This window comes from Brassica napus, chromosome C5, assembly GCF_020379485.1.
Source record: "Brassica napus cultivar Da-Ae chromosome C5, Da-Ae, whole genome shotgun sequence".
Lineage (NCBI taxonomy): Eukaryota > Viridiplantae > Streptophyta > Magnoliopsida > Brassicales > Brassicaceae > Brassica > Brassica napus.
The window spans coordinates 937,637-964,443 of record NC_063448.1 but is presented as its reverse complement, the minus strand read 5'-3'; the positions used below and the strand labels follow the sequence as shown (position 1 = coordinate 964,443).

The window sequence follows — 26,807 nt, the reverse complement described above, 5'->3', positions numbered from 1 at the left end:
TTGTTTCTTGAATATAGAATAAACAACCAGTCTTGATTGGTTTCGGTTGGTTGCAAAAAAAAGAAAGAAGGAATAAACTGTATTTAAGACATGACTATTATCGGTCACAAATTACATATCCTTGTAAGTTCAAGTTAAAAACTGCAACGCTACCACCATGTACTATTACTTTCCTCTAGTTACGTCAAAAGCCATGAACAAAAAACTCTCCAACCTTCAACATTAATAGGCCACAATTAAATGGATGGCAAATATAGGTGGAAGGAATCTTAATATCCAACGTGGAGACGTGACAAAGGGTGACAAGGAAGTGGACCGAAAGCACACCGTCCTAGACATCCTGTCTTTGTTATCACTTTTATCACTTGTCAGCTACTCTTTGCTCTCTCTTCTTTTAATCATCATTATTGCTTATTCAATATATATTCAAGACACCCCCGTCTTTGTTGCTGATTCTAAACTACTACTAGTACTATTCAAAACTTCTATTATTCAGATCTCTACTAAGATGCATTACAATTTTTCTATAAGACAATATAGAAAAGTATCAAATGTTAATATGGTATAATAAATACTTGTTCATGGGAAAATGGAAAGTATCAGATCGAATCTTTGAACACCAGATTTAAATTAATCGTGCATGGATTAAATAATTAGTTTACGTAAATGCTCCATAAGACCAGAAAAGTTTTTCTTTTATAAAATGCAAATCTATTGGCAGAGAAGGCGATCCCGAAGATGCAAAGTCACGCAACTTCGAATTAATATAAGTTTGAATTTAATACTAAAAAAACATTTTTGGGGACAGTGGAGGAGGGTGATATGGTCATTTCGTAGCTTCTCCATGAGTCCACCACCGTACCTAAAACAATTCTTCACAACGTCAAAAAAGTAGGAACACAGAGCTGAAACGCCTGTAGAGAGAGAGAGAGAGAGAGAGAGAAGGAGATAGATCTAGAATGAAGAAGGTGAGCTGAGCTATGCGAAGGAGAGAAAGCGGAAGCTCATCAGGCGAACTGTTCTTTCAGGTGATCTTCGCGATCTGTGTGCTTTCGGACTCGATGTCGGTACTGTTAGATTCCGTTTGTGTAAGATCAACTGATGTAGCTAAGTTCAGTTCAGTTACGGTCATGTGGTTTCTCTTGGCTATATGTTCCCTTTTTATTTTAAGTGTGGTCGTCTAGTTTCTCGTTTATTAGAGCTTAGGAATCTTCTTTTATGCTGATCCGGTTTTTTTCTATCTGTAACCAAGTGTTTGGTTTTTTTTGTGACCAGGTTACTTACCTATTGCTTTGGCCAGTGAAGTATGTTCTGTCTCCATTTTGACCTTCTTTGACTTGGTAATTCGTTTCTACTTTTGTCTATTTTTGTGTTCTGTTTCATTAAAAAAAAAAAATCGAAATTATACACTTTCCAATGAAATTGATCAGCTTATTTATTCTTATGGAAGCTTAACTCTTTCTCTCTCTCTTTTTTTTTTTTTTTTTTACTCTTACAGAGGAAATTGGTATACTCTTGGCATTAAGAGCGCCTCTGAACTTGCAACATTCTGGTTTGGTGGTGGTGGTGTGTGTAATTTTGCTTTGGAAAAATGGCCGCTTTTGGGAATGCTAACACTAAACGCTACTCTTGGTGGTGGGATAGTCACATAAGCCCCAAGAACTCTAAATGGCTTCAGGAGAATCTTACAGGTACGTTACTCAGATAAGCTACTAGTTCATCTGTAAAATCTATTCTGTTGTTTTAATATGTTTTTTGTTGACAGATATGGATAGTAAAGTCAAGCAGATGATCAAAGTTATAGAAGAAGATGCAGATTCATTTGCTAGGCGAGCAGAAATGTATTACAAAAAGCGTCCTGAGCTTATGAAACTGGTCGAAGAGTTTTACCGAGCATATCGTGCTTTAGCTGAAAGATATGATCATGCCACCCGCGTCATTCGTCACGCTCAGCAGACTATGGCAGAAGCGTTCCCGAACCAAGACCCCATGCTGTTTGGTGAGGAGTCGCTTGTCGGTCCATCAACCGAAGAGTTTGATCCGCAAACGCCTGAGAGTTACCCTCCTATCCGAGCTCCGGTTTACCCCAGTGACTTGAAAAAAGGTGCGTTGGGGATCTCTTCCTCTCATATGAGCACTGTAAAGAGAAATATAGCCTTCATGGAAGATCCTCAAGGCTTGAAAATTGGAAAGGCAAGAAAAGGATTGAATTTCAATGATGCTGATGGAAACGGGAGAAATGCGAAGGTTCTTTCGGAATCTGAACGCGCCAGCAAAGCTGAAGCTGAGATTGTGGCTTTGAAAGATGCTCTTGCGAAAGTGCAGGCTGAAAAGGAAGCTAACTTAGCTCAGTTTGATCAGAATTTGGAGAGGCTGACTAATTTGGAGTCTGAGGTAGCTCGTGCACAAGAAGACTCCAGGTGTTTTAATGAACGAGCCACAAGAGCTGAAGCTGAGGTCGAAACACTCAGAGAAACTCTCAGCAAGCTAGAGGTTGAGAAGGAATCCAGTCTTCTTCAGTATCAGCAGTGTCTAGAAAACATAGCTGATATGGAGGAACGTATCTCTCTAGCTCAGAAGGAGGCTAATGAGCGAGCCAGCCAAGCTGAAGGTGAGATTATAGCGTTGAAGCAAAGCCTTGTTGGATCAGAAACTGACAAGGAAGATGCTCTTGTTCAATATCACCAATCTTTGGAAACCATATCTAACCTGGAAGAGAGGCTGCGCAAGGCTGAGGAAGATGCGAGGCTAATCAATCAGCGTGCAGAAAATGCTGATGGTGAAGTTGAGAGCTTAAAGAAAAAAGTCTCCAAACTGACTCAAGAAAACGAAGCTTATGAGCTTCAGTACCAACAGTGTCTGGAGACAATTGCGGATCTAAAGCTCAAGCTGTTCCACGCTCAAGAAGAAACCCAAAGACTTAGCCGTGAAATAGAGGATGGGGTTGCTAAGTTAAAATTCGCAGAGGAAAAATGTGTTGTGCTCGAGAGATCAAACCAAAATCTGCACTCTGAGCTGGACGGTCTGTTGGAGAAACTAGGGAATCAAAGTCACGAGCTCACGGAGAAACAGAAAGAGATGGGGAAATTATGGACTACTGTACAAGAAGAACACTTGCGTTTCGTGGAGGCTGAGACGGCCTTTCAAACCCTGCAGCAATTGCACTCTCAGTCTCAGGAGGAGCTAAACACTTTGGCGTTGGAGCTGCAAAACAGGTCTCAGATCCTTAAAGATTTGGAGGAGCGTAACAATGGTTTATTAGAGGAAGTCCAAGAAGCCAAAGAGGAGAACAAAAGCCTCAGTGAGCTCAATCTCGCTTCGGCTGCATCCATTATAAGTTTGCAGGAGGAGGTCTCAAGATTACGTGAGACGATACAGAAACTTGAGGCGGAAGTTGAATTGAGAGTGGACCAGAGGAATGCTTTGCAGCAAGAAATATACTGTCTTAAAGAGGAGTTAAGCCAGATGGGAAAGAAACACCAGTCCATGGTAGAAGGCTTTGGATCTTCTATCAAGGAGCTGCAGGATGAGAACTCAAAGCTGAAGGAAACAAAGGAAAGAGAGAGTATCGAAAAGACGGTCCTGCTTGAGAAGCTAGAATTGATGAAAGAGCTTGTTGAGAAGAATCTTCTTCTGGAGAAGTCCATATCAGATTTGAACTCCGAGCTGGAAACAATCAGAGGGAAGCTGAAGACATTGGAGGAAGCTTTTGCAGAAGAGAAATCAGGGCTTCACTCTGAGAAGAACATGTTGGTTTCCCGTTTGAAGATTGCTACAGAAGACAGCAAGAAACTCTCTGAGGAAAACAGGTTACTGGAGAACTCTCTTTTTGATGCGAATGCAGAACTTGAAGAACTCAAGTCAAAATTGAAAAGCCTAGAGGACTCATGCCACTTGCTGAGTGATGACAAGTCCAGTTTAGTTGGTGAAAGAGAAAGCTTACTCGCTCATATGGATGTAATGAGGAAAAGCATTGAAGATATGGAGAAAGAACAGGCAGAGTTGAATGTGAAAGTGTTGGAATCAGCGGCCGAGAGGGAATCTTGCCTTCAGAAAATTGAAGAGCTGGGAGTGTCTCTAGATGCCAAGGACCATGACTATGCTAGTTTTGTGCAGCTCTCTGAGACTCAGATGAATGGGATGAAATCAAAGATCCAACGCCAGGAGAGAGTGTATCAAGAGGAACTGGATAGAGCTCATGACGCTCACGTTGAGATTATTGTTCTGAAGAAATGTTTGCAGGAGTGGCTTGAGAAGAGTTCCTCCCTCGTTGCTGAGAATCAGAGTCTCAAACAAGCTGCTCATCTGTTGGAGAAGCTAGTTTCTGAACTAGAACAGGAAAATATTGGGAAACAAGTGCAGATTGATTCCTCGGTTGATTGCATTAAAGTACTTAGAACTGGGATCTACCAGGTATTAATGAAGCTTGAAATTATCCCAGGTTTTGGTTCCGGTGATGAGAACTCACAAGACCAGAAAAATATTCATGAGATATTGAGTAGACTTGGTGAGATGCAAGCTATGCTTTTGAAGATTCAGAGAGAAAACCATCAGGGGACTATTGAGAACCTCGTCCTTGTTGAGTTTCTTCGGCAGCTGAAATTAGAAGCTGTTGGTATTGCAACAGGAAAGAAAGTACTTGAAAAGGAACTTGAATCTGAGCGTTCTCAGATCTTGCTTTTGCAGGATGAGATCCAGAAGCTTATCAACATGAATGGAGAATTGACCACAAAGGTTAATCAAGGAGTTGACAGAGAGGAAGTCTTGAAGGTGGAAGTTGAGGATGTGCACAGGCAGTCAGCCATTGAGAACCTCGTCCTTGTTGAATTTATTAAGCAGCTTAAATCAGAAGCTGTTGGCATTGCAACTGAGAAGGAAACCCTTGAGGAAGAACTTGAGTCTCATCGTTACCAGCTCTCTTTTTCGCGAGATGAGACCAAAAAACTTACCTACATGATTGGAGAATTGACCACAAAAATTAATCAAGGAGTCAACAGAGAAAAAGTCTTGAAGGTGGAAGTTGATCAAGGTGTCAACAGAGAAGAAATCTTGAAAGTGGAAATTGAGGATTTGCACAGGCAATCAGCTATTGAGAACCTTGTCCTTGTTGAATTGCTTCATCAACTTAAATCAGAAGTTGTTGGTATTGCAACTGAGAAGAAAAATCTTGAGGAAGAACTTGAATCTCAGCGTTACCAGCTATCGTTTTTGCGGGATGAGACCAAGAACCTTAGCCACATGATTGAAGAATTGACTACAAAAGTCAATCAAGGAGTTGACAGAGAAGAAGTCTTGAAGGTGGAAGTTGATGATTTGCACAGGCAGTCTGCCATTGAGAACCTAGTCCTTGTTGAATTTCTTCGGTCACAAGCTGTTGGTATTGCAGCTGAGAAGAGAGCCCTTGAGGAAGAACTTCAATCTCAGCTTTGTGAGACCAAAAAACTTAGCCACATGATTGAAGAGTTGACTACAAAAGTTAATCAAGGATTCAACAGAGAAGAAGTCTTGAAGGTTGAAGTTGATGATATGCACATGCACTCTGCCATTGAGAACCTTGTCCTTGTTGAATTTCTTCAGCAACTTAGGTCAGAAGCTGCTGGTATTGCAACTGAGAAGAGTGTCCTTGAGGAAGAACTTGAATCTCACCGTGACCAGCTCTCTTTTTCTAGGAATGAGTCCAAGAACCTTAGCCACATGAATGGAGAATTAACCACAAAAGTTAATCAAGGAATCAACAGAGAAGAAGTCTTGAAGGTGGAAATTGAGGATTTGCATAGGCAGTCAGCTATTGAGAAGTTAGTCCATGTTGAATTCCTTCATCAACATAAATCAGAAACTGTTAGCATTGCAGCTGAGAAGAAAAACCTTGAGGAAGAACTTGAATCTAAGAGTTCCCAGCTATCGTTGTTGCGAGATGAGGCCAAGAACCTTAGCCACATGATTGAAGAATTGACCACAAAGGTTAATCAAGGAGTATACAGAGAGGAAGTCTTGAAGGTGGAAAATGAGGATTTGCAAATGCTGTCTGCTATTGAGAACCTAGTCCTTGTTGAATTTATTCGGTCACATGCTGTTGGTATTGCAACTGAGAAGAGAACCCTTGAGCAAGAACTTCAATCTCAGCTTTACCTGCTATCGTTTTCGCAGGAAGAGACCAAAAAACTTAGCCACATGATTGAAGAATTGACTACAAAAGTTAACCAAGGAGTTAACAGAGAAGAAGTCTTGAAGGTTGAAGTTGATGATATGCACATGCAGTCTGCCATTGAGAACCTGGTCCTTGTTGAATTTCTTCAGCAACTTAAATCAGAAGCAGTTGGTATTGCAACTGAGAAGAAAAACCTTGAGGAAGAACTTGAATCTCAGCTTTACCTGCTCTCGCTTTCACAGGATGAGACCAAAAAACTTAGCCACATGATTGAAAAATCGACCACAAAAGTTAATCAAGGAGTCAGAAGAGAAGAAGTCTTGAAGGTTGAAAATGAGGATTTGCAAATGCTGTCTGCCATTAAGAACCTCATCCTTGTTGAATCTCTTTGTCAACTCAAATCAGAAGTGGTTTGTATTGCAACTGAGAAAAAACTCCTTGAAGAAGAACTTGAATCTCAGCGTTCCATGCTCTCGCTTTCTCGGGATGAGACTCAGAAACTTATCTACATGAATGGAGAATTAACCACCAAAATTAAACAAGGAGTCAACAGAGAAGAAGCATTGAAGGTGGAAATTGAGGATGTGCACAGGCAAGTCTTGCAACTTCGAAACGACTACGCCACTTTGCAGGGAGAGAATCACAAAACGTTGGACGAGAAAACATACTTAACAAAGTCAACACTGCGGTTAGAGGAGGAGAAACGTAAACTAGAAGAGGACATCTCTTTGCTTCTTTCCGAGACTATATACCAAAGCAATCTCATTATTCTCTTGGAGGATCTCGTTTTGGAAAAACTTTCAGAAGCGGTGAAACTAAACGAGGATTTGGACAGGCTGGAGGAAGAGGTGAGGGAGGTTGGTGATAAGTTAACATCCAGAGAAACTGAGAACTTGCAGCTTGAAGGTTTGCTAGAGAAAGCAGACGCCGAGCTGCTCTCTGCCAGATCAGCCAATGATCAGTTGGAACATGAAATTGCTGATGTGAAGGATGAGTTGGTTCAGAAGGAGAAAGAGCTTCTAGAAGCTATGCTGATGATCTCCATCGTGAAGAGTGAAAAATCTGAACTATCCAAGGCAGTGGAGGATTTAGAATGTAGATACAAGGAAACTAAATCAATAGAAGAAGATAAAGATAGGCAGGTTCTGAAACTCCAAGGAGATTACGAAGAGCAGGTTAAGAAGACTGGTCATGCAAACGAAGCTAATCTGAAACTGGAAGCTGACTTGTTGAACTTACTCATGGAACTTGACGGAATCAAAGCGGAGAAGGAAAAACTGAACCAGGAGCTTTGCAAAGAGAAGAATGAGGTTGAACTATGGGAGTCTCAAGCTTCAACATTGTTTGGAGATTTGCAAATTTCAGCTGTTCAGGAAACATTATTGGAAAGTTTGACCTATGAGCTAGCGGAAGCTTATAATAACCTTGAGAATAGATGCACATTAAAAGACGTGGAGATTGACCAGCTGAACCAGGAGCTTTCCAAAGAGAAGAAGGATGTTGAACTATGGGAGTCTCAAGCGTCAACATTGTTTGGAGATTTGCAGATTTTAGTTGTTCATAAAACATTGCTTGAAGGGTTGGTCCATGAGTTAGCGGAAGCCTACAATAACCTTGAGAGTAGATGTACACGAAAAGACGTTGAGATTGACCAACTTAAAGGAAGAGTGAACAACTTAGAGGATGCTAACAAAGAACAAGAAGATGTTATGAGCAAATACTTCCAAGCTATTATATTGTTGAAGGAAAGCATGGACTCTTTAGAAAAACATATTGACATGCCACATGCACTCGAGGATGAACCAGCCAAGGTATGTTACCTTATCAAAACTCTGCTTCTAATAACCAAATACTTTTATTTGATGGTAATAAAGCGTTTAGACAGCTTTATCGTTGGCCTAAGTCATCTTAGTTTCATATGTTTCTTTGTTAATTTCGAAATCTCTTGTGCTTATCTCACACCAGGACACTGCTTCTACGGTGGATAACAAGGAGGGCTTCTTAAAGTTGGAAGAAATGTGTTTGAGAATCAAAGCTATTGAAGAGGCCTTCTTAACCAAGAAGCTCGCAATGGAAGAACTAAAAACATCTGCCCGAAGAAGCAGAAGGAGAAGTGGAAGTCTCCGGAAACAGAACCATGAAAGTGAAATGATCACGAAAGATATCGTACTTGACCAGGTCTCTGATTGCTCATCGTATGGGATTAGCAAGAGAGACATTCTCAAGATAGAAGATGATCACAGCTTTGAGGTACAGACAGGTAAGTCCTTGTCTGAAGAGTCACTGGTTGTGGACAAACTAGAGATCTCCGACAGATTCACTGACCCAAACAAAGAAGTAAACAAGAGGAAAGTCCTTGAGAGGCTTCACTCGGATCTACAGAAGCTCTCGAATCTCCACATAGCCGTGGAGGATTTGAAAAGCAAAGTGGAGAGAGAGGAGAGAAGCGAGAAAGGGAAAGAAGACGAGTACGAAGCTGTCAAGGGACAGATCCACGAAGCGGAGGAAGCCTTGGAGAAGCTTCTAAGCGTCAACAGGAAGCTAGTAACAAAAGTCATAAGCGGGTTTGAGATATCAGACGGAAGCAAATCTTCAGTGGATCTTGATGAGGACGAGAGGAGCAGAAGGAGGAGGATATCGGAGCAAGCGAGGAGAGGTTCGGAGAAGATTGGGAGGTTGCAGTTTGAGATACAGAGGTTGCAGTTCCTGTTGCTGAAGCTAGAAGGAGAAAGAGAGGATCGAGCTAAAGCTAAGACGTCGGATAGCAAAACGAGGACTCTTCTCAAGGATTATATCTATGGAGGAGTGAGAGGTGAGCGAAGGAAGAGGATCAAGAAGCGGTTTGCGTTTTGCGGGTGTGTGCAGCAACCGCCTCCATCTCCTTGATCGTTTTTGAATTGTGGAGTAAAACGTAACAACAATAATGGAAGTGAATTCAAGTTTTATATATACATGAATCAAAAACAAAACACCTTTGGTAGTATTAGAGATTTACATATTAAAGTTTTAAGTCATTTAACTCTCGGCAGCTCTGAAAATGGTGAGGAGAGACAAGAAGAGGTTGATGATGTCCAAGTAGAGCGACACCGCTGCCCAGATGTACTCATCGTAACTGTAACGTTTGATGAGATTGTCTGTGTCATACACTATGTAGCCGCAGAATATTATAGATGCCAAGCAACCGTAGATCATCACTGAGATCCGTCCCAACGGGAAAAATATCTACACAACATTGAGCAAACACATAACCAAAGATCAAACTAATATATTCAATATAATTTTTAACCAAAACAGAGCAAGTGTAAGAGGAATGAGATGTGTTATTGTTTACCTGAATAAGGGCAAAGATCATGAGAACAATGATAGCACCAAACAAGAATGGGCCGAGGAAGTTGAAGTCATATCCTTTCTTTGCCGCCCAGAAGGTGTAGAAGGTTAAGGAAAGCACCACTACTGTTGTTAGAATCGCTGACTCAAGAATCACTTTCCCTGTTCCAACAAACAAAGTTACAGTAGCCACAACTTTATTTTACATCTCCGATTTTTTTTTTTTTTTTGTTATTTAGTAAAAATTGTTTTTATGTTATTTAGTATTCCTTAACGTGTCGTTGAGTAACGGGAAAGTTAGAAAAAGACATCTCAGATATGTGTTGGAGACTTCATTAAATTTTTTAGTCGTTAGCGTGTTGTTTAAGCAGAGTCACGTGAAAGGCAAGAAACGAACAAAAAGAGTAGAGTGTGTCACAAGTAAAGAATGTATTTACCGCTGGTGAATGCACATGATAGCCCGACGGCGAAAGCGAGAGCCACGGTGAAAATACCAAGAAGCAAGTAGTTCACGGGATGTTTCTGGTGGTAATAGTACAAAGGACACAACACTGCAGTAACAGAAACAAAAACAAAAACAGTTTCAGACACAAACTCAAACGAAAGTAAGAAAAAACTCGAGTTAGCAAAGCTTTACCTAGAAGAGGCGTGATGATCAGAACTATCCAGAGAGCAAGGCCGGCGCTAGTGGTGGAGAAGAACACGGCGATCGGACGTACGGTGACAACCGTGGCGGCGACGGCGATTGTTAATAAAAGCTGAAAAGCGATTATGGAGTAAACCTTGCGGATGAAGCCCCACCGGAGCTCGGGGCTCTCAAGCATCGTCGGATACAGAGGTCTCTCGCCGCTGTTGCCGCCGCTTTCCACGTCATCTTTGCGGTAGGGAAGATTCCACTTATGCATTATGTAATAAAAACGCGGGAATATTGGATCGTGAGGGTCAGAGGTATAGATTTGCTTGTTACGAGAGAAGATAAGGGTTTTGGAAGTTATAAAAGCAGTTGCGGGAAGAGGAAGGGAACGTTCTTGAAGACGCGTGATAATAACATGATGAAACGTTAGCGGTGAAGGTGGAAACCGTATCTACTACAAATCTCTAGATGGCTCCAAAGTTTCCTTTTTAACTGTTTTTATTTGGTGTTTTCTGTGACATCTTATTATGGGCCTTATACGGGCCTCAGTGATGAATTATTTAAACCGGGCTTAATAATTGAAGGTCCTTTCTTGGGTTTACATTAGCAGGTCCATTGTTCCTAATATAGAATTTAATCGTAATTCATAAGTTTTTTTTGTCAACCTAATTCATAAGGAATTAATCATTGAGATGATTAAATGATTGATTTTTCGATCATAAGTTTTTCTGTTTTTCGTCGGGTTTTTTGGTTATTCTTTTATGTCGTGAGGCATGATTGTAGCCGTCGGTCGTCACGCACAATTTGTCTTGTTTATATACATCGCAAGCTAGAATCAGACAAATGAAAATACAATTATCAATATTGTTTAATATCAAGTGCTCGAAATTACAATTCTTGACCTAGTTTAGCTTTTATTTCTGCAAATATATACTTTTTTTTATCCACCAACCTTTTTATACATTTGTTTTATGGCTATTTACCATGAAATGCACCACTTCTTGTTTGCCTTGTTTAGTCTACGTGACCTCTACATTTTGTTTTTAAACACCTAAAGCCACAACCTGCTATGACGGTGTCATGTAAGCCATATTTTCAAGAAAGCAAAATGGTCCTAAGTTTAATATATATAATATAACAGGTGAAAGTACACACACTATATATAGAGCAAATCAAACTTTAGCAAAGGAAATACATCAAATCAAAAAGTAGACTTTTTTTGTTTAGTTTTGAAATATTCCAAAACTGAATAGTTGACTATACAAACATTAACTCCACGACCTAATAACAATAGTGTTCTTCACAGTTTATCAGAATAAACTTCTACAATAATATAGCAAAAAAAAATCACTAAAAGTTTTGGTCACAACAACTCACAAGTGTTGTTCCAAAGAGGAGGGCCTCATCACGTCTCGCATTTGCTCATCAAGCCTAGACAACCACGTGTCATTCTCGTCCCCGGTGGGCTCGACGTGAACCTAAAGGATTTTGATGTTTGACCTCTCGCTGGTCCCTATTTTTCTTCATATTTACAATTTAGGTCTCAAGTATATATTTAAATTGTTTTCGCTGTTAGCTGCATAAAAACAAAGTTAACAATTACGTCTACCATCCATAAGTAGTTGAATAAGTTTACTTTACATATTAAACATAATATACTCATACATCTAATTATATAAAACAAAATTAAATAATGATTATACTCAAATTCTTTTGAGCGAGTCAACTTATGTTACTTTCACGTATAAATTGTCAAATGTATTTAAATTCAAGTGTCTTATTTTTTTTTTCCTTATACATTGGCTGATTTGTCTGCGCCATCGGTTTGGGAGTCTTATACATAATTTTTAATTAGATTATTATGGGTCAATATAGGAATGAAGTATTATAATGGGTATCAAACTAACATAAAACAAAAATACGAGGGCTAATAACGAAATCAAGCTGGAAATAACAACAACAAGGAGAGAGAGAGGAACAAACGAAATCGTGTCTAGAGAGAGAAAGTGAGACGACTTGAGCGACAATCAAGGCGCGGAGAGACGCCGTCAACAAACAAAAGAAAAGAAAAAAAAAAAAAAAACAGCACAAGAACAAACAAAAAAAAAAATAATAAATAACGAAAGAAAGAAAGAGAGGATCTTCTTCTTCTCTTTGGGTTGATTAATCTGTGAAAATCTAAATCACTAATCAAAATTAAAAAATTAATAAGAAATCGTTTTTTTTTAAGCTTTTGCTCATAGGGGGAAAAGGGATTTTAATTGCATCATCACGATTCAAATCTCCAGATCTTTCTTCTCGACACGGAACCCTACATTGCACTTCTTAGCTCAATTTCATCTTTTCGAGAGATGAGAAGAGTTTCGAGTTGATCGCATTTAGGGTTGATTGATTTTGTTCCTTTTTCCGATCGACGACTCGGATCTGGTTTAGTCGTCGCCGCCGTCGGATGAAAGTGGACAGCCATGAAATGGGCAACATTGCTTAAGGACTTCAAGGAGAAGGTCGGTTTAGCTCAATCCCCTGACGACTCCTCCGCCGTTGACCTATCTGCTCCGCCGTCTTCCTCCGCCTCTCCTTCCTCTGCTCACCCCGACGCGTCGTCTAATCGCATTGACTTCAGCTCGTCGTCTCCTTCGAGGTATCCTCTCTACTCTTTCTACCTCTCTGCTTGATCTGGTTGTGGTTGTGGTTCCCGATGATAGCTTTAGGTTGCTTTATAAGTGATCAACATCAACTGAGTATTCTCTTTTTTAGATTTTGTGTTTAAGATTTGTTTATTTGAGAGTCAAAAGTCTGCTCTCTTTTGACATTTTTTTTTTGGATTTAAATAGTTTAATCAGTTTTATGAATTGGATTCTGTAATTTTGTTTGGTGTAAGACAATTGTTGATCCTCTTCTTGAAAGCAGAGATAACCATGAGTTGGAACTGGACTTCAAGAGATTATGGGAAGAGTTCCGTTCTTCAAGCTCTGAAAAGGTTCTTACTTTTGATTATCCTTACTCAGTTAAATCATTTTTTTCCGGATTGTCTTACCTTCAATCTTGGGATCTTGTATCTATACTGGATCTGTATACTAAAGATTAGTAAATCATGAGTGCTAATTGTTTGTATGTCATGCAGGAGAAGGAAGCCGCCTTAAACCTGACCGTGGATACCTTTTGTAGATTAGTGAAGCGGCATGCCAATGTAGATCAGTTAGTTACTATGTAAGCTCTTCCTAACTCCTTTTTACCGTTCTGGTTGGATATATGTTGAAGTGGGGTTTGTTGTTTTCAAGTGAAAATAGCATTTGCACCAAATTTATGTGGTGGGATATACGTTTTTCTAAACCTGTATGTTCTTCACCTGTCTAGCGGGTCTTCTTCTCTACCTCGTATTCTATGCTCGTAGGTCAGACTTGAAAACATCATCCATTTTTGAAAAATTTGTTTTGAGTGCAGGTTAGTAGAAACACACATATTCTGTTTTGTCATTGGGAGAGCATTTGTGACAGATATTGAGAAATTGAAGATCGGCAGCAAGGCAAGGTCATTGGATGTAGAGAAAGTATTAAGGTTCTTTTCAGATGTTACCAAGGTTTGCCATTCTGAATATTGTGCATCTTGACATGTCAACCTCTCTTCTCTGTTTCTAATCCATGATCTCCTCCTGCAGGAGGGATTTAGTCCTGGTGCGAACCTCTTAACTGCTGTTGAAGTACTTGTATCTGCGGTACCCTTTTTGACCTTTTCCAGTTTACCCACTCCATAAAAATCTTACAATGCTAAATTTCACACCATCCAGGATGTTGGATCGTTGATGGTTTTATGCCTTATATAATGTGTACCTCCTATCTTTGTATGTGTCATTTTCAGCCCATCGACAAACAATCTCTACTGGATTCTGGGATTTTCTGCTGTCTAATACTCGTTCTCAGTGCGCTTCTAGCATATGATGAACCAAGCAAAAGTAAAACAACTGCTGGTTTGGAAGAGGTATCACCAGACACAGATGCTGGATGCAGAGTTCTTCAGACTAGACGACTTGAGGTTCTGTTTCAACAGTTTTATTCCAAATTTTAATAAGACTACGAATAATTTGTTTGGCTGGATATTGACAACCAAATTTTCATACTACACATATTCTTTATAAAAAAATTTAAACATTTTGCCCTCGTATTCTTGTAGGTGGAGGGTAGTGTTGTCCATATCATGAAAGCTTTAGCAAGCAATCCTTCTGCTGCTCAGAGTTTGATTGAAGATGATTCTCTTGAGGCGCTTTTTAATATGGTTGCCAATGGCGCCGTTACAGTTTTCTCTCAGTATAGAGAAGGTCTAGTTACACTCCATAGCATACAACTTCACAGACATGCCATGCAGGTATTTTTCGTCCATCTACGTTAGCATTGCGTCATGAACAGCTCTCTAACTTCACGGTTGAAACCTGATTGAATAACCTGATGCTTATATTTTCATTTGACATCCTCTCGTGCCTCTTCCAGATCCTTGGAATTCTTCTAATCAATGACAGAGGGAGCACATCAAGATATATACGCAAGCACCATCTGGTATGGCAATGAATTATGCTGACTGCCTGAGTGTAGTTTATCGATTCTTGTGCATATTTAGAAGCTTTCATCTTGGGTTTAGGTTACTCTTTCTTGCTAATGTTTAAACTATGTCAAGGACTTGATTTTCAGGAGATTTATGTTGATTTCAGAATAAAAGCAAATGGCAATGAATTATGCAGACTGCCTGAGTGTAGTTTATCGATTCTTGTGCATATTTAGAAGCTTTCATCTTGGGTTTAGGTTACTCTTTCTTGCTAATGTTTAAACTATGTCAAGGACTTGATTTTCAGGAGATTTATGTTGATTTCAGAATAAAAGCAAATGATATTTAGATGTTGTATGTAAATATTTTAGTATCTTCAGAAGTTTAGTATTACAAAGTGACAAGTCCAATATGGCAGTTGAAAAGGTTTTCATTCCCTTTTGTAAATTGCTTATAGTAGTAGTCTATCAAATCTACGAAGCAAATAATTTCTAGATTTCTCTTGCAGATAAAGGTTCTTTTGATGGCTGTCAAAGATTTTAATCCAAACTGTGGTGACTCAGCCTACACGATGGGCATTGTGGATTTGTTACTTGAATGCGTGGAACTATCATACAGACCTGGTAAATATAGTCTACACCTCTAAATATGTTATGACCGTATGGAAAATGCAACGCGAGAGTAGAATATCCAGTTGCTACATTGTATTTATGGACATGTAATGTGTTTGTATTACGGCTACTAATCGTTTTATATTTTGACTTTGTAGAGGCTAATGGTGTTAGACTCAGGGATGACATACGTAATGCACACGGTTACCACTTTCTTGTTCAGTTTGCCCTGGTTCTATCTTCCTTGCCCAAAAATCAGTCTTTTGTGTCCAGTCGTTCATCTGTTAATCAAGATAGTGGTTCAGATGGCTCTGAACTGTTTCCTGATGTAGAAAATACGAACGGCAGGGAAGATGCTGGTTTTTCGGCACAAGACTTTTCTCCATCACTGTCGAGATTGCTTGATGTCCTTGTCACTCTGGCTCAGACTGGTCCAGCTGAGCCATCTGTTGGTAGGGCCACACGTTCATCCCAAACGAAGCCAACTGGGCACAGCAGAAGTCGAACTTCATCTGTGGATAGTATATATGATGAAACGTGGGAGCAGGGAAGTAGTAAAGTCAAAGACCTGGAAGCTGTCCAAATGCTACAAGATATCTTCCTGAAGGCAGATAATAAGGATCTTCAGGCAGAAGTATTGAACAGAATGTTCAAGATATTCTCTAGCCACGTGGAAAACTATAGATTGTGTCAGGAATTAAGAACCGTTCCATTACTTGTCCTCAATATGGCTGGTTTTCCTCCCTCGCTGCAAGATATAATTCTCAAAATTCTTGAATATGCTGTCACGGTTGTCAGTTGTGTTCCAGAGCAAGAACTGTTGTCACTTTGTTGCTTATTGCAACAGCCAATCACATCTCAGTTGAAGCACACCATACTTTCTTTCTTTGTGAAGCTCATATCTTTTGATCAACAATATAAGAAAGTCCTACGTGAAGTTGGTGTTTTGGAAGTCTTGCAAGATGATTTGAAGCAACACAAGCTTCTTATGGGTCCAGATCAGTATAGTGGAGTCTCTGATCATTCTGATCTGAAGCCTAGCTCTGGTAGCTTCAAAAAGCACTTAGATACTAAAGATGCCATCATTTCATCACCAAAGTTGATGGAATCTGGATCAGGAAAGTTACCTGTCTTTGAAGTTGACGACACTATTACCGTTGGTTGGGATTGTTTGATCTCTTTGTTGAAGAAAGCTGAGGCTAATCAGGCATCTTTTCGTGCGGCCAATGGTGTGACGATTATTCTTCCTTTCTTGATATCAGATGCCCATCGAACTGGCGTCCTGAGGGTCTTATCATGTCTAATTACGGAAGACACTAAACAGGTACGTAGAACCAGCATCTTGATGTAATAGATTACACCGATGCCGGTATTGTATATATTCTGCGTAATTGGCAAAAATCCTGACTACTCTTTTATTGACTCTCTAACCAGGTCCATCATGAAGAATTAGGTGCTGTTGTTGATTTGTTGAAGAGTGGAATGGTCACTGGTATTTCTGGCCATCAATACAAGCTTCATGATGATGCCAAATGTGATACAATGGGTGCTCTATGGCGTATCGTTGGTGTCAATGGATCTGCCCAAAGAGTCTTTGGCGAAGCGACTGGTTTCTCTCTTTTATTGACGACTCTTCACACTTTTCAAGGGGACAAAGATCACATGGATGAGTCTGATTTGATGGTTTACATCAAATTGTTTAAATATCTATTTCGCCTTATGACAGCTGCCGTCTGTGAGAATGCTGTTAATAGGATGAAACTGCACGCCGTTATAACGTCTCAGACATTTTATGAGCTCTTGGTGGAGTCTGGATTGCTGTGTGTTGAGTTGGAAACACAGGTTATACAGCTGTTGTTGGAACTTGCACTTGAAGTGGTGCTTCCACCATTTTTGGCATCAGAATCTGCGGCCTCTGCTGCTATTACAGAAAGTGAAAAGACTACTTTTGTTGTCACAACCCCATCAAGCCAGTTCAATCCTGTCAAGGAGAGAATTTACAATGCAGGTGCAGTCAGAGTTCTGATACGTTCATTGTTGCTCTTTAGTCCAAAAACGCAGCTAGAATTTTTGAACCTTCTAGAAAGTCTTGCTCGTGCCAGTCCTTTCAATCAGGAAAACCTCACATCAATTGGTAAGAACCATGCCATTGTATTCTTCGATAAATTTCCAGAACCCTATTGCTTTTGGTTTTTCCTCTTACTCTCTCTCCCTCTCTCACCTCTTTATATCTTTTCATAAATTGAAATGAACAGGCTGTGTCGAACTTCTGTTGGAGATAATTTACCCCTTTCTTCCGGGTTCATCTCCATTTCTTTCTTATGCTTTGAAGATTGTGGAAATTCTTGGAGCATACAGGTACGACTTGCTGTATATTTAGTATATATTCAGAATGCATTTCTAAGGTTGCCACATTTCTTCTCTTTGTCTGTTATCTTAATATGTAGTTTTCTTTGTGTAGATTGTCCCCGTCTGAGCTCCGAATACTGTTTAGATATGTTTTGCAAATGAGGATTATGAAGTCAGATCATGCAATAGTTGAGATGATGGAAAAGCTAATTCTCATGGAAGACACAGAGTTGGACCATCTATCCCTGGCTCCTTTTGTAGAGATGGACATGAGCAAAACTGGGCATGCTTCTGTTCAGGTGTCTCTGGGAGAAAGATCTTGGCCTCCTGCTGCTGGTTATTCATTTGTTTGTTGGTTCCAGTTTCGTAATTTCTTAACAACCCAAGGAAAAGAACCAGAAGCCTCCAAAGTTGGCTCCTCATCAAGGACCCGCATCTCGAGTGCGCAGCAACAGGAGCAGAACATTTTTCGGTTATTTTCTGTTGGTGCTGTGAGCAATGAAAGTCCATTCTATGCAGAACTGTACTTTCAGGAGGATGGAATTCTGACCCTTGCCACTAGCAGTTCAAATTCTTTGTCGTTTTCTGGGTTGGAGATTGAAGAGGGCAGGTGGCATCATCTTGCTGTTGTTCATAGTAAACCGAATGCTCTTGCTGGACTCTTCCAAGCTAGTGTTGCAAATGTCTATCTTGATGGGAAACTACGGCACACGGGTAAACTGGGGTACTCTCCTTCGCCTGTTGGAAAATCTTTGCAAGTAATAGTTGGAACTCCATCCACTTGTGCCAGAGTTAGTGATCTGACATGGAAAACACGCTCATGTTATCTTTTTGAGGAGGTGCTCACATCAGGTTGCATTGGTTTCATGTACATTCTTGGTAGAGGGTACAAAGGTCTTTTCCAGGATGCGGATCTCTTACGCTTTGTGCCAAATCAGGCTTGTGGTGGGGGGAGCATGGCTATCCTGGACTCTTTAGACAGTGATATGACTTCATCGTCGAATGGGCAAAAGTTTGATGGAAGCAATAGACAAGCAGACTCCAAGGCAGACGGTAGTGGAATTGTCTGGGATCTTGAGAGGTTAGGAAATCTTTCCTTTCAGTTACCTGGCAAGAAACTTATATTTGCATTTGATGGGACATGCTCGGAGTTCATCCGGGCGTCTGGAAGTTTTTCCCTCCTCAATCTGGTTGACCCCTTGTCCGCTGCTGCTTCTCCAATTGGAGGTAGATTGTGGACTTAAATACTCAGTTCCTTTTATGTATTTGCATCTGATCTAGTTTCATTGTTTGACTGATTCTGCTTTTTCAAATTGTTTAGGAATACCACGTTTTGGGCGTCTGGTGGGAAATGTATGTATCTGCAGACAAAGTGTGATTGGCGATACTATCCGCCCCGTTGGAGGAATGACTGTTGTACTCGCTCTTGTTGAGGCTGCCGAATCTAGAGATATGCTACACATGGCTCTTTCATTGCTTGCCTGTGCGCTTCGTCAAAACCCTCAGAATGTGAAAGATATGCAAACTATCAGGGGATATCATTTACTAGCTCTATTTTTGCGTCCCAAAATGACTCTATTTGATATGCAGTCTTTGGAGATATTTTTCCAAATTGCTGCATGCGAAGCTTTGTTTTCAGAGCCAAAGAAATTGGAGAGTGTACAGAGTAATATTAGTGTGACACCTACGGAGACTATATTCGAAAACAGCTATGAGGATCTTGGTCTTTCGAGGTTCCGCTACGAAAGTTCCTCAGTTGGGTCTCACGGGGATATGGATGACTTTTCTGTTCCCAAGGATTCTTTTAGTCATCTTTCTGAGTTAGAAACTGACATGCCTGTTGAAACGTCAAACTGCATTGTCTTATCTAACGTGGATATGATTGAGCATGTCCTCTTGGACTGGACCCTTTGGGTAACATCCCCTGTTTCCATCCAGATTGCTTTACTTGGGTTCCTAGAAAATCTGGTATCAATGCATTGGTACAGGAATCACAATCTTACAATTCTGCGGAGAATCAATCTGGTGGAACATTTGTTAGTTACACTTCAGAGAGGGGATGTTGAAGTTCCGGTGCTAGAAAAGTTAGTTGTTCTGCTTGGATGCATCTTAGAAGATGGATTCCTGACTTCTGAGCTTGAAAATGTGGTTAGGTTCGTGATTATGACATTTAATCCACCGGAAGTGAAGTCACGAAGCTCATTATCGCGCGAGTCAATGGGAAAGCATGTAATTGTGAGAAACATGCTTTTGGAAATGCTCATTGATATCCAGGTGACCATTAAAGCAGAGGAACTTCTGGAGCTGTGGCATAAGATAGTCTCGTCAAAACTAATAACATACTTCCTTGACGAAGCTGTGCATCCTACTAGTATGAGGTGGATCATGACTCTTCTTGGTGTTTGTCTTGCTTCTTCTCCGAACTTCTCCCTTAAATTTCGGACTAGTGGAGGTTATCAGGGGTTGATGCGGGTACTTCAGAACTTTTATGATTCCCCGGACATATATTACATACTGTTCTGCTTGATCTTTGGGAAACCTGTTTATCCAAGACTACCGGAGGTTCGGATGTTAGACTTTCATGCACTAGTTCCGAATGATGGAAGCCATGTCGAGTTAAAGTTCATAGATCTGTTGGATTCGGTGGTGGGAATGGCTAGATCTACTTATGACAGGTTGATCATGCAGTCAATGCTCGCCCACCAGTCTGGAAATCTTTCGCAGATCAGTGCTAGTCTTGTGGCAGAGCTTGTAGAGGGGGCAGAAATGACTGGGGAGCTTCAAGGGGAAGCGTTGATGCACAAAACGTATGCAGCACGTTTGATGGGTGGCGAAGCTTCAGCTCCTGCCGCTGCGACGTCTGTTCTCCGTTTCATGGTTGACCTTGCAAAGATGTGCCCTCAATTCTCTGCTGCTTGCAGGCGTGCAGACTTTGTTGAAAACTGTGCTGACCTTTACTTTTCCTGTGTCAGGTTGGCATCACCAGACCTGCTGATATAGTTTTTTCACCACCGACAAAATATTGATGATTTTCGTTAGCTTTTTGAAAATAAATTATTTTCCTGTATCTACTTAATAGTCGTTAAATAAACTAAATTATTTGCATAATTTGCGCCTAAAGACTATTTGTCCTGTAGGGCTGCTTATGCTGTGAAGATGGCGAAACAGCTCTCCGTGAAGGCAGAAGAGAAGCATATAAATGACGGTGATGATAACGGCTCACAGGGAACATTCTCTAGCTTGCCTCATGACCATGATCGGTCCACCAAGACCTCCATCAGTGCTGGAAGCTTCCCTCAAGCGCAGGTCAGTCTTAGTTCTGAAGAAATGCCTTTACCTGCAAATATTGTGGTTAATGATAAGATGGTGAACATTCTTACACCACCACCGCAGGACTCAAGTATATCATTTCAAGGTGTGGAAGATACTAAGAAACAAGATGATAATCATGTCGGCCCTGTATCAGCTTCAAGTGAAAGGGATTTTCCAGATCTTAAAGGGAATGCAAATCAAGTGCAGGCAACAGATTCTCAGAGTTCTGCATCTTTCCATATGATCGAGTCTCCCCTTCTATCTGAAAAATCAGGCCTCAAAGTCTCATTCATTACATCACCATCTCCGGTTGTTGCACTTGCATCCTGGCTAGGCTCTAACTATAATGAATCTAAAAGTTCGACAATGGGTTCTCCTTCTCTTGAATCCTATGTCTCTGGCACTGAGGTTGATGCGTCTTCAGAACGAAAGTCAGGCTCCCAAGGATCTTCTGCTGTCCATGCCTTCTTCACAGTTACCCCAAAACTTCTCCTTGAAACAGATGAAACTGGCTATGGTGGCGGGCCTTGTTCTGCCGGAGCGAGTGCCGTGTTAGATTTTATGGCAGAGGTACTTGCCGACCTAATGACTGAACAGATAAAAGCTGTACCGGTTCTGGAAAGCATATTGGAAATGGTTCCTTTCTATGTTGATCCTGAAAGTGTGCTGGTCTTTCAAGGCTTGTGCCTTAGCAGAGTCATGAACTATCTTGAAAGGCGTCTCTTGCGTGATGATGAAGAAGACGAGAAGAAATTGGACAAGAGTAAATGGTCTGCGAACTTGGATACATTTTGCTGGATGATAGTGGACCGTGTTTACATGGGTGCTTTTCCTCACCCCTCTGGTGTTCTCAGGGCTCTTGAGTTCCTGTTGTCGATGCTGCAATTAGCTAACAAAGATGGTAGGGTTGAAGAAGTCACTCCTTCCGGGAAAGGTTTCTTATCCCTTGGACGAGCAACAAGGCAGCTTGATGCTTATGTACACTCAATCCTGAAAAACACAAATAGAATGGTACTATATTGTTTCCTCCCATCATTCTTGATAACTATTGGAGAGGAGGACCTACTATCACAACTGGGTTTACTTGTTGAATCTAAGAAGAGGCCATCTCCGAATCCAGCTGTTGATGAATCTGGGATTGACATCTCAACATTTCTGCAGTTGTTGGTCGCAAACAGGAGAATCATATTCTGCCCAAGCAATCTTGATACTGATTTGAGTTGCTGTCTGTGTGTGAATTTAATCTCCCTATTCCTTGACCAGAGAAAAAGTGTGCAAAACATGTCACTTGATATTGTCAAATATTTACTGGTACACCGAAGATCTGCCCTCGAGGATTTGCTCGTCACTAAACCAAACCAAGGACAAAAAGTTGATGTTTTACATGGCGGTTTTGATAAGTTGTTGACTGGGAATCTACCAGAATTCTTCAAGTGGCTTGAAAGCTCGGATAAGATAATTAACAAAGTTCTGGAGCAGTGTGCTGCAGTGATGTGGGTACAGTACATAGCTGGCTCAGCGAAATTTCCTGGTGTCAGGATAAAAGGCATGGAAGGTCGCCGGAAGAAAGAGATGGGGAGGAAATCGCGAGATATGTCGAAGCTGGACGTTAAACACTGGGATCAGTTGAATGAGCGGAGATATGCGCTAGAAGTACTGCGTGATGCCATGTCTACTGAGCTTAGAGTCGTTCGGCAAAACAAATATGGTTGGATACTTCATGCTGAGAGTGAGTGGCAAACTCATCTCCAGCAGCTTGTGCATGAGCGTGGAATATTCCCAATGCGTAAATCCAAAAGGTCTGAAGATCCCGAATGGCAGCTCTGTCCGATTGAAGGTCCGTACAGAATGCGCAAAAAGCTTGAACGATGTAAGCTAAAAATTGATAGCATCCAGAATGTTCTTGATGGAAAGTTAGAACTTGGGGAAATTGAGCTTCCCAAAGTGAAAAATGAAGATGGGCCAGTTATTTCAGACACAGATTCCGAACCAGCTTTCCTGCTCAGTGAACTTTATGATGAGGCGTTTGTGAAAGAGTCAGATGATTTTAAAGATGTCGCTTCTGCCAGAAATGGATGGAATGATGATAGAGCTAGTAGTACAAACGAAGCAAGTCTTCATTCTGCTCTTGACTTTGGTGGCAAATCTAGTACAGCATCTGTGCCAATAACAGACAACACACTTGCAAAATCTGAGGCTGGCTCTCCAAGACATTCATCTTCTGCTAAAATGGATGAAACTAAAGGCGAGGAGGAAAAATCAGAGAATGAACTGAATGATGATGGTGAGTATCTGATCAGGCCTTATCTGGAGCATCTTGAAAAGATTAGGTTCAGATACAACTGTGAGAGAGTTGTTGATCTCGACAAGCATGATGGAATCTTCTTAATAGGGGAGTTCTGTCTGTATGTGATAGAAAACTTTTATATTAACGATGATGGGTGTATTTGTGAGAAGGAATGCGAAGATGAGTTATCTGTTATTGATCAAGCGTTGGGTGTGAAAAAAGATGCCTCCGGCAGCCTGGATTTCCAGTCCAAGTCTAGCACATCTTGGACGACAGCAGTGAAAACGGGAGCTCTAGGGGGAAGAGCAGTAGGCGGAAGAGCATGGGCATTTGGTGGGGGTGCTTGGGGAAAAGAAAAAATGGGCACGACTGGTAACTTGCCGCATCCTTGGCGTATGTGGAAGCTTAATAATGTTCATGAAATATTAAAACGTGATTACCAGCTGCGTCCGGTTGCCATTGAGATCTTTAGCATGGATGGATGTAATGATCTCCTCGTGTTCCACAAGAAAGAGAGGGAAGAAGTTTTCAAAAATCTGGTTGCCATGAACCTTTCAAGGAACAGCATGTACGGTATTATCGTTCTTTTCATCTCGTTTCTGTTAGTTCCTCGCACTGGGTTGAGCATACTGCATTTTTTTCTTTTAAATATTTTATTTATAGCTGTTCAATGTTCACTAGGTAAATGAATAAGTCTTATCAGTCAACGACAATGAGTTGCATGGGATGGGTGTTCTTTTTTAAGCTTACTTTCTCAAAGACTAGATTCTGTCTTCATTGATCTGCAAAACTGTTATTTATTCTGTTATTTTTTTTCCCAGGCTCGACACAACTATTTCAGGATCAGCAAAACAGGAAAGTAACGAGGGAAGCCGCCTTTTCAGATTAATGGCAAAGTCATTCTCGAAAAGATGGCAAAATGGGGAAATCAGCAATTTCCATTACCTAATGCATCTCAATACCCTAGCAGGACGTGGATACAGTGATCTCACGCAGTATCCGGTATTTCCATGGGTTCTCGCAGATTATGATAGCGAGAGTCTTGATTTGTCAGATCCAAAAACTTTCCGCAAACTTCACAAGCCAATGGGTTGCCAGACACCTGAAGGAGAAGAAGAATTTAGGAAACGGTTTGTGCTGTGCATCTTAAACTTTTTTATAGTGCACCTTCCCCTTGTGTTCTTTGTCATACATCTTAATTTTTCTTGTTAAGTAGTTATGGTTTCATGCGGCATAATTCTTTACTTTCTCTGTTTTCAGATATGAGAGCTGGGATGATCCTGAGATTCCAAAATTTCATTACGGTTCTCACTATTCAAGTGCTGGAATTGTTCTGTTTTACCTTCTTCGCCTCCCACCGTTCAGTGCTGAAAATCAGAAGCTGCAGGGCGGTCAGTTTGATCATGCTGATAGACTCTTCAATAGTATAAAAGATACTTGGCTAAGTGCAGCTGGAAAGGGAAATACTTCAGACGTAAAAGAACTCATTCCTGAATTCTTCTACATGCCAGAGTTTTTGGAAAATAGATTTGGTCTTGATTTGGGTGAAAAACAGTCGGGAGAGAAGGTTTGTGCCGGTTCCAGTTCTTTCAATGGTGCTTGAATGTACCATTTTCCTTTCATGTAGTGTTGATATATATTATTTCTTCTGCGTAATTTTAGGTTGGTGATGTCTTTTTACCTCCGTGGGCGAGAGGTAGTGTACGTGAGTTCATCCTCAAGCACAGAGAAGCGTTGGAGTCAGATTATGTCTCAGAAAATCTGCATCACTGGATAGATCTCATCTTTGGGTACAAACAGAGAGGAAAGGTACATTTTTCATTTTGCTTCTAGCCAAGTAAAATGCAGAAACTAAAAGTATTGCCATGTTATTTACTTTTCCTTTATTGGAATGTTGTTTATTCTCAGGCTGCAGAAGAAGCTGTAAATGTCTTCTATCATTACACGTACGAGGGAAATGTTGATATTGATGCAGTTAGCGACCCCGCATTGAAAGCTTCCATACTAGCGCAGATTAATCATTTTGGGCAAACTCCGAAGCAGCTATTCCAGAAAGCTCATGTCAAAAGAAGAACAGACCGAAAAATTCCTCTCCACCCTCTGAAACATTCGATGCATCTAATTCCTCACGAGACACGTAAATGTTCATCTTCTATAAGCCAAATCACTACTTTCCACGACAAGGTGTTCGTTGCCGGGGCTAACTGCTTCCTGAAACCCAGAGGCTATACCAAATACATAACATGGGGTTTCCCAGACAGGAGTTTGAGGTTTATGAGTTATGATCAGGACAAACTGCTGTCAACTCATGAAAATCTCCATGAAAGCAACCAGATCCAATGTGCTGGTTTTAGTCACGATGGACGCATTGTGGTCACTGGAGCAGAAGATGGTCTAGTGTGCGTGTGGAGAGTAAGCAAGGATGGCCCGCGTGGTTCACGACGTTTACGGTTAGAGAAAGCCCTATGTGCTCACACAGCTACAGTCACATGTCTGCGTGTAAGTCAACCGTACATGATGATTGCAAGTGGGTCAGATGATTGCACAGTTATAATATGGGATCTCAGTTCGATGAGTTTTGTGAGGCAGCTTCCTGACTTCCCAGTTCCCATTTCAGCAATCTACATAAATGACCTTACAGGGGAAATTGTAACTGCGGCTGGAACTGCCCTTGCGGTTTGGAGCATCAATGGCGACTGCCTTGCTGTGGCTAACACATCGCAGTTACCATCTGATTCAGTATTATCTGTAACAGGTTCCACGTCTTCTGACTGGCTTGAAACAGCATGGTATGTAACTGGTCATCAGAGTGGAGCAATTAAAATATGGCGGATGATACATTGCACTGATCCGTTGAGTGCCGAGAGCAAAACAAGTAGTAGCAACAGAAACGGAGGGCTGAATTTGGGTGATCAAGTGCCAGAGTACAAGTTGATTCTGCATAAGGTGCTGAAATTCCATAAACAACCGGTCACCGCTCTCTATCTCCCGGGCGACCTGAAGCAGTTACTGAGCGGCGATTCAGCTGGACAATTGCTTTCATGGACATTGCCAGATGAGACATTAAGAGCTTCGTTGAAACAGGCTTCATTGAAACAAGCTTCACTGAAACAGGCGTCATAGGTTTAGGATGTAAAGCTGAGACCAGTCATTCCCCTTTGGTTTCTTTGGTTAGAACCGAGAGAGAGAGCTGGCGAAGGGACTTGAAGACAGGACCAAATAGTAGGAAGAAGACCAAAGTCTGAACAAAGTGCTGGCTCTGTTGCATAAATGGCTTGCAGGTTAAAGAGAAAAAGAGCAAGGTGAGCCAGTCTGGCTTCTGATTGCTGGTGAGTTTTCAGAATTAGGAAGGAGATGGAAGATGAGGTTTGGTTTGAGAATTTGTGTAAATAGATTTCTTCTTGAAAAATCATTGCAAATAGCAGAAGGCTGGGCATATTTGTATTCACAGCCCCATGTGTATTTTGTCAGATGCTGTTCTTGTATTGTTTTAATAGTTTGTGACCTTTTGTATTCTTCATCGTTTGCCTCAATGTCAATGGTATTGTTTTCTGTTCTTGGTTTTAAAGAAAGAGTGAGAGAGATGGGAAAGTAAAATCATTC

The 26,807-nt window shown here is 40.9% G+C and overlaps 3 protein-coding genes across 6 annotated transcripts; 2 read left to right on the top strand and 1 right to left on the bottom strand.

The window, feature by feature from the left end:
- Nucleotides 1-456: 456 nt before the first annotated feature.
- On the top strand, nt 457-9,162 carry LOC106400363 (protein NETWORKED 1D). 3 transcript variants are annotated; one of them, XM_048757683.1, is made up of 5 exons: nt 457-1,028; nt 1,276-1,340; nt 1,499-1,691; nt 1,766-7,959; nt 8,114-9,162. In XM_048757683.1, the coding sequence occupies exons 3-5, from the start codon at nt 1,592-1,594 to the stop codon at nt 9,032-9,034; spliced, it is 7,215 nt and encodes a 2,404-aa protein (XP_048613640.1). In that variant the 5' UTR covers nt 457-1,028; nt 1,276-1,340; nt 1,499-1,591; the 3' UTR covers nt 9,035-9,162. The 3 variants fall into 3 exon arrangements, with proteins under 3 accessions (XP_048613640.1, XP_048613641.1, XP_048613642.1); XM_048757684.1 differs by having other exon boundaries at nt 792-1,067; XM_048757685.1 differs by having other exon boundaries at nt 792-1,088.
- On the bottom strand, nt 9,073-10,826 carry LOC106400364 (protein LIFEGUARD 4). The gene is made up of 4 exons (XM_013840736.3): nt 10,113-10,826; nt 9,913-10,026; nt 9,480-9,637; nt 9,073-9,370 (listed from the first exon to the last, which is right to left on the bottom strand). The coding sequence occupies exons 1-4, from the start codon at nt 10,378-10,380 to the stop codon at nt 9,164-9,166; spliced, it is 747 nt and encodes a 248-aa protein (XP_013696190.1). The 5' UTR covers nt 10,381-10,826; the 3' UTR covers nt 9,073-9,163.
- A 1,358-nt stretch (nt 10,827-12,184) lies between these two features.
- LOC106399891 (protein SPIRRIG) lies at nt 12,185-26,760 on the top strand. Of its 2 annotated transcripts, XM_048757665.1 has the most exons (20): nt 12,185-12,750; nt 13,020-13,089; nt 13,234-13,319; nt 13,554-13,689; nt 13,768-13,824; nt 13,968-14,141; nt 14,280-14,471; nt 14,594-14,659; nt 15,154-15,268; nt 15,415-16,580; nt 16,691-17,390; nt 17,512-17,614; nt 17,718-18,832; nt 18,927-20,577; nt 20,743-20,911; nt 20,999-23,772; nt 24,026-24,334; nt 24,465-24,771; nt 24,867-25,013; nt 25,113-26,760. In XM_048757665.1, the coding sequence occupies exons 1-20, from the start codon at nt 12,575-12,577 to the stop codon at nt 26,325-26,327; spliced, it is 10,728 nt and encodes a 3,575-aa protein (XP_048613622.1). In that variant the 5' UTR covers nt 12,185-12,574; the 3' UTR covers nt 26,328-26,760. The 2 variants fall into 2 exon arrangements, with proteins under 2 accessions (XP_048613622.1, XP_048613621.1); XM_048757664.1 differs by having other exon boundaries at nt 20,743-23,772.
- Nucleotides 26,761-26,807: the final 47 nt, after the last annotated feature.

Excerpts from the sequence above, each read along its gene's own strand:
- LOC106400363 (XM_048757683.1), top strand. The coding sequence starts at position 1,592 with ATGGCCGCTTTTGGGAATGCTAACACTAAACGCTACTCTTGGTGGTGG. Across the intron at positions 1,692-1,765 it reads GCTTCAGGAGAATCTTACAG|ATATGGATAGTAAAGTCAAG; the intron begins GTACGTTACTCA and ends TTTTGTTGACAG. Across the intron at positions 7,960-8,113 it reads TCGAGGATGAACCAGCCAAG|GACACTGCTTCTACGGTGGA; the intron begins GTATGTTACCTT and ends ATCTCACACCAG.
- LOC106400364 (XM_013840736.3), bottom strand. The coding sequence starts at position 10,380 with ATGCATAAGTGGAATCTTCCCTACCGCAAAGATGACGTGGAAAGCGGC. Across the intron at positions 10,027-10,112 it reads GATCATCACGCCTCTTCTAG|TGTTGTGTCCTTTGTACTAT; the intron begins GTAAAGCTTTGC and ends CTGTTACTGCAG. Across the intron at positions 9,371-9,479 it reads TGATCTTTGCCCTTATTCAG|ATATTTTTCCCGTTGGGACG; the intron begins GTAAACAATAAC and ends AATGTTGTGTAG.
- LOC106399891 (XM_048757664.1), top strand. The coding sequence starts at position 12,575 with ATGAAATGGGCAACATTGCTTAAGGACTTCAAGGAGAAGGTCGGTTTA. Across the intron at positions 13,320-13,553 it reads GTAGATCAGTTAGTTACTAT|GTTAGTAGAAACACACATAT; the intron begins GTAAGCTCTTCC and ends TTTTGAGTGCAG. Across the intron at positions 15,269-15,414 it reads GGAACTATCATACAGACCTG|AGGCTAATGGTGTTAGACTC; the intron begins GTAAATATAGTC and ends TTGACTTTGTAG.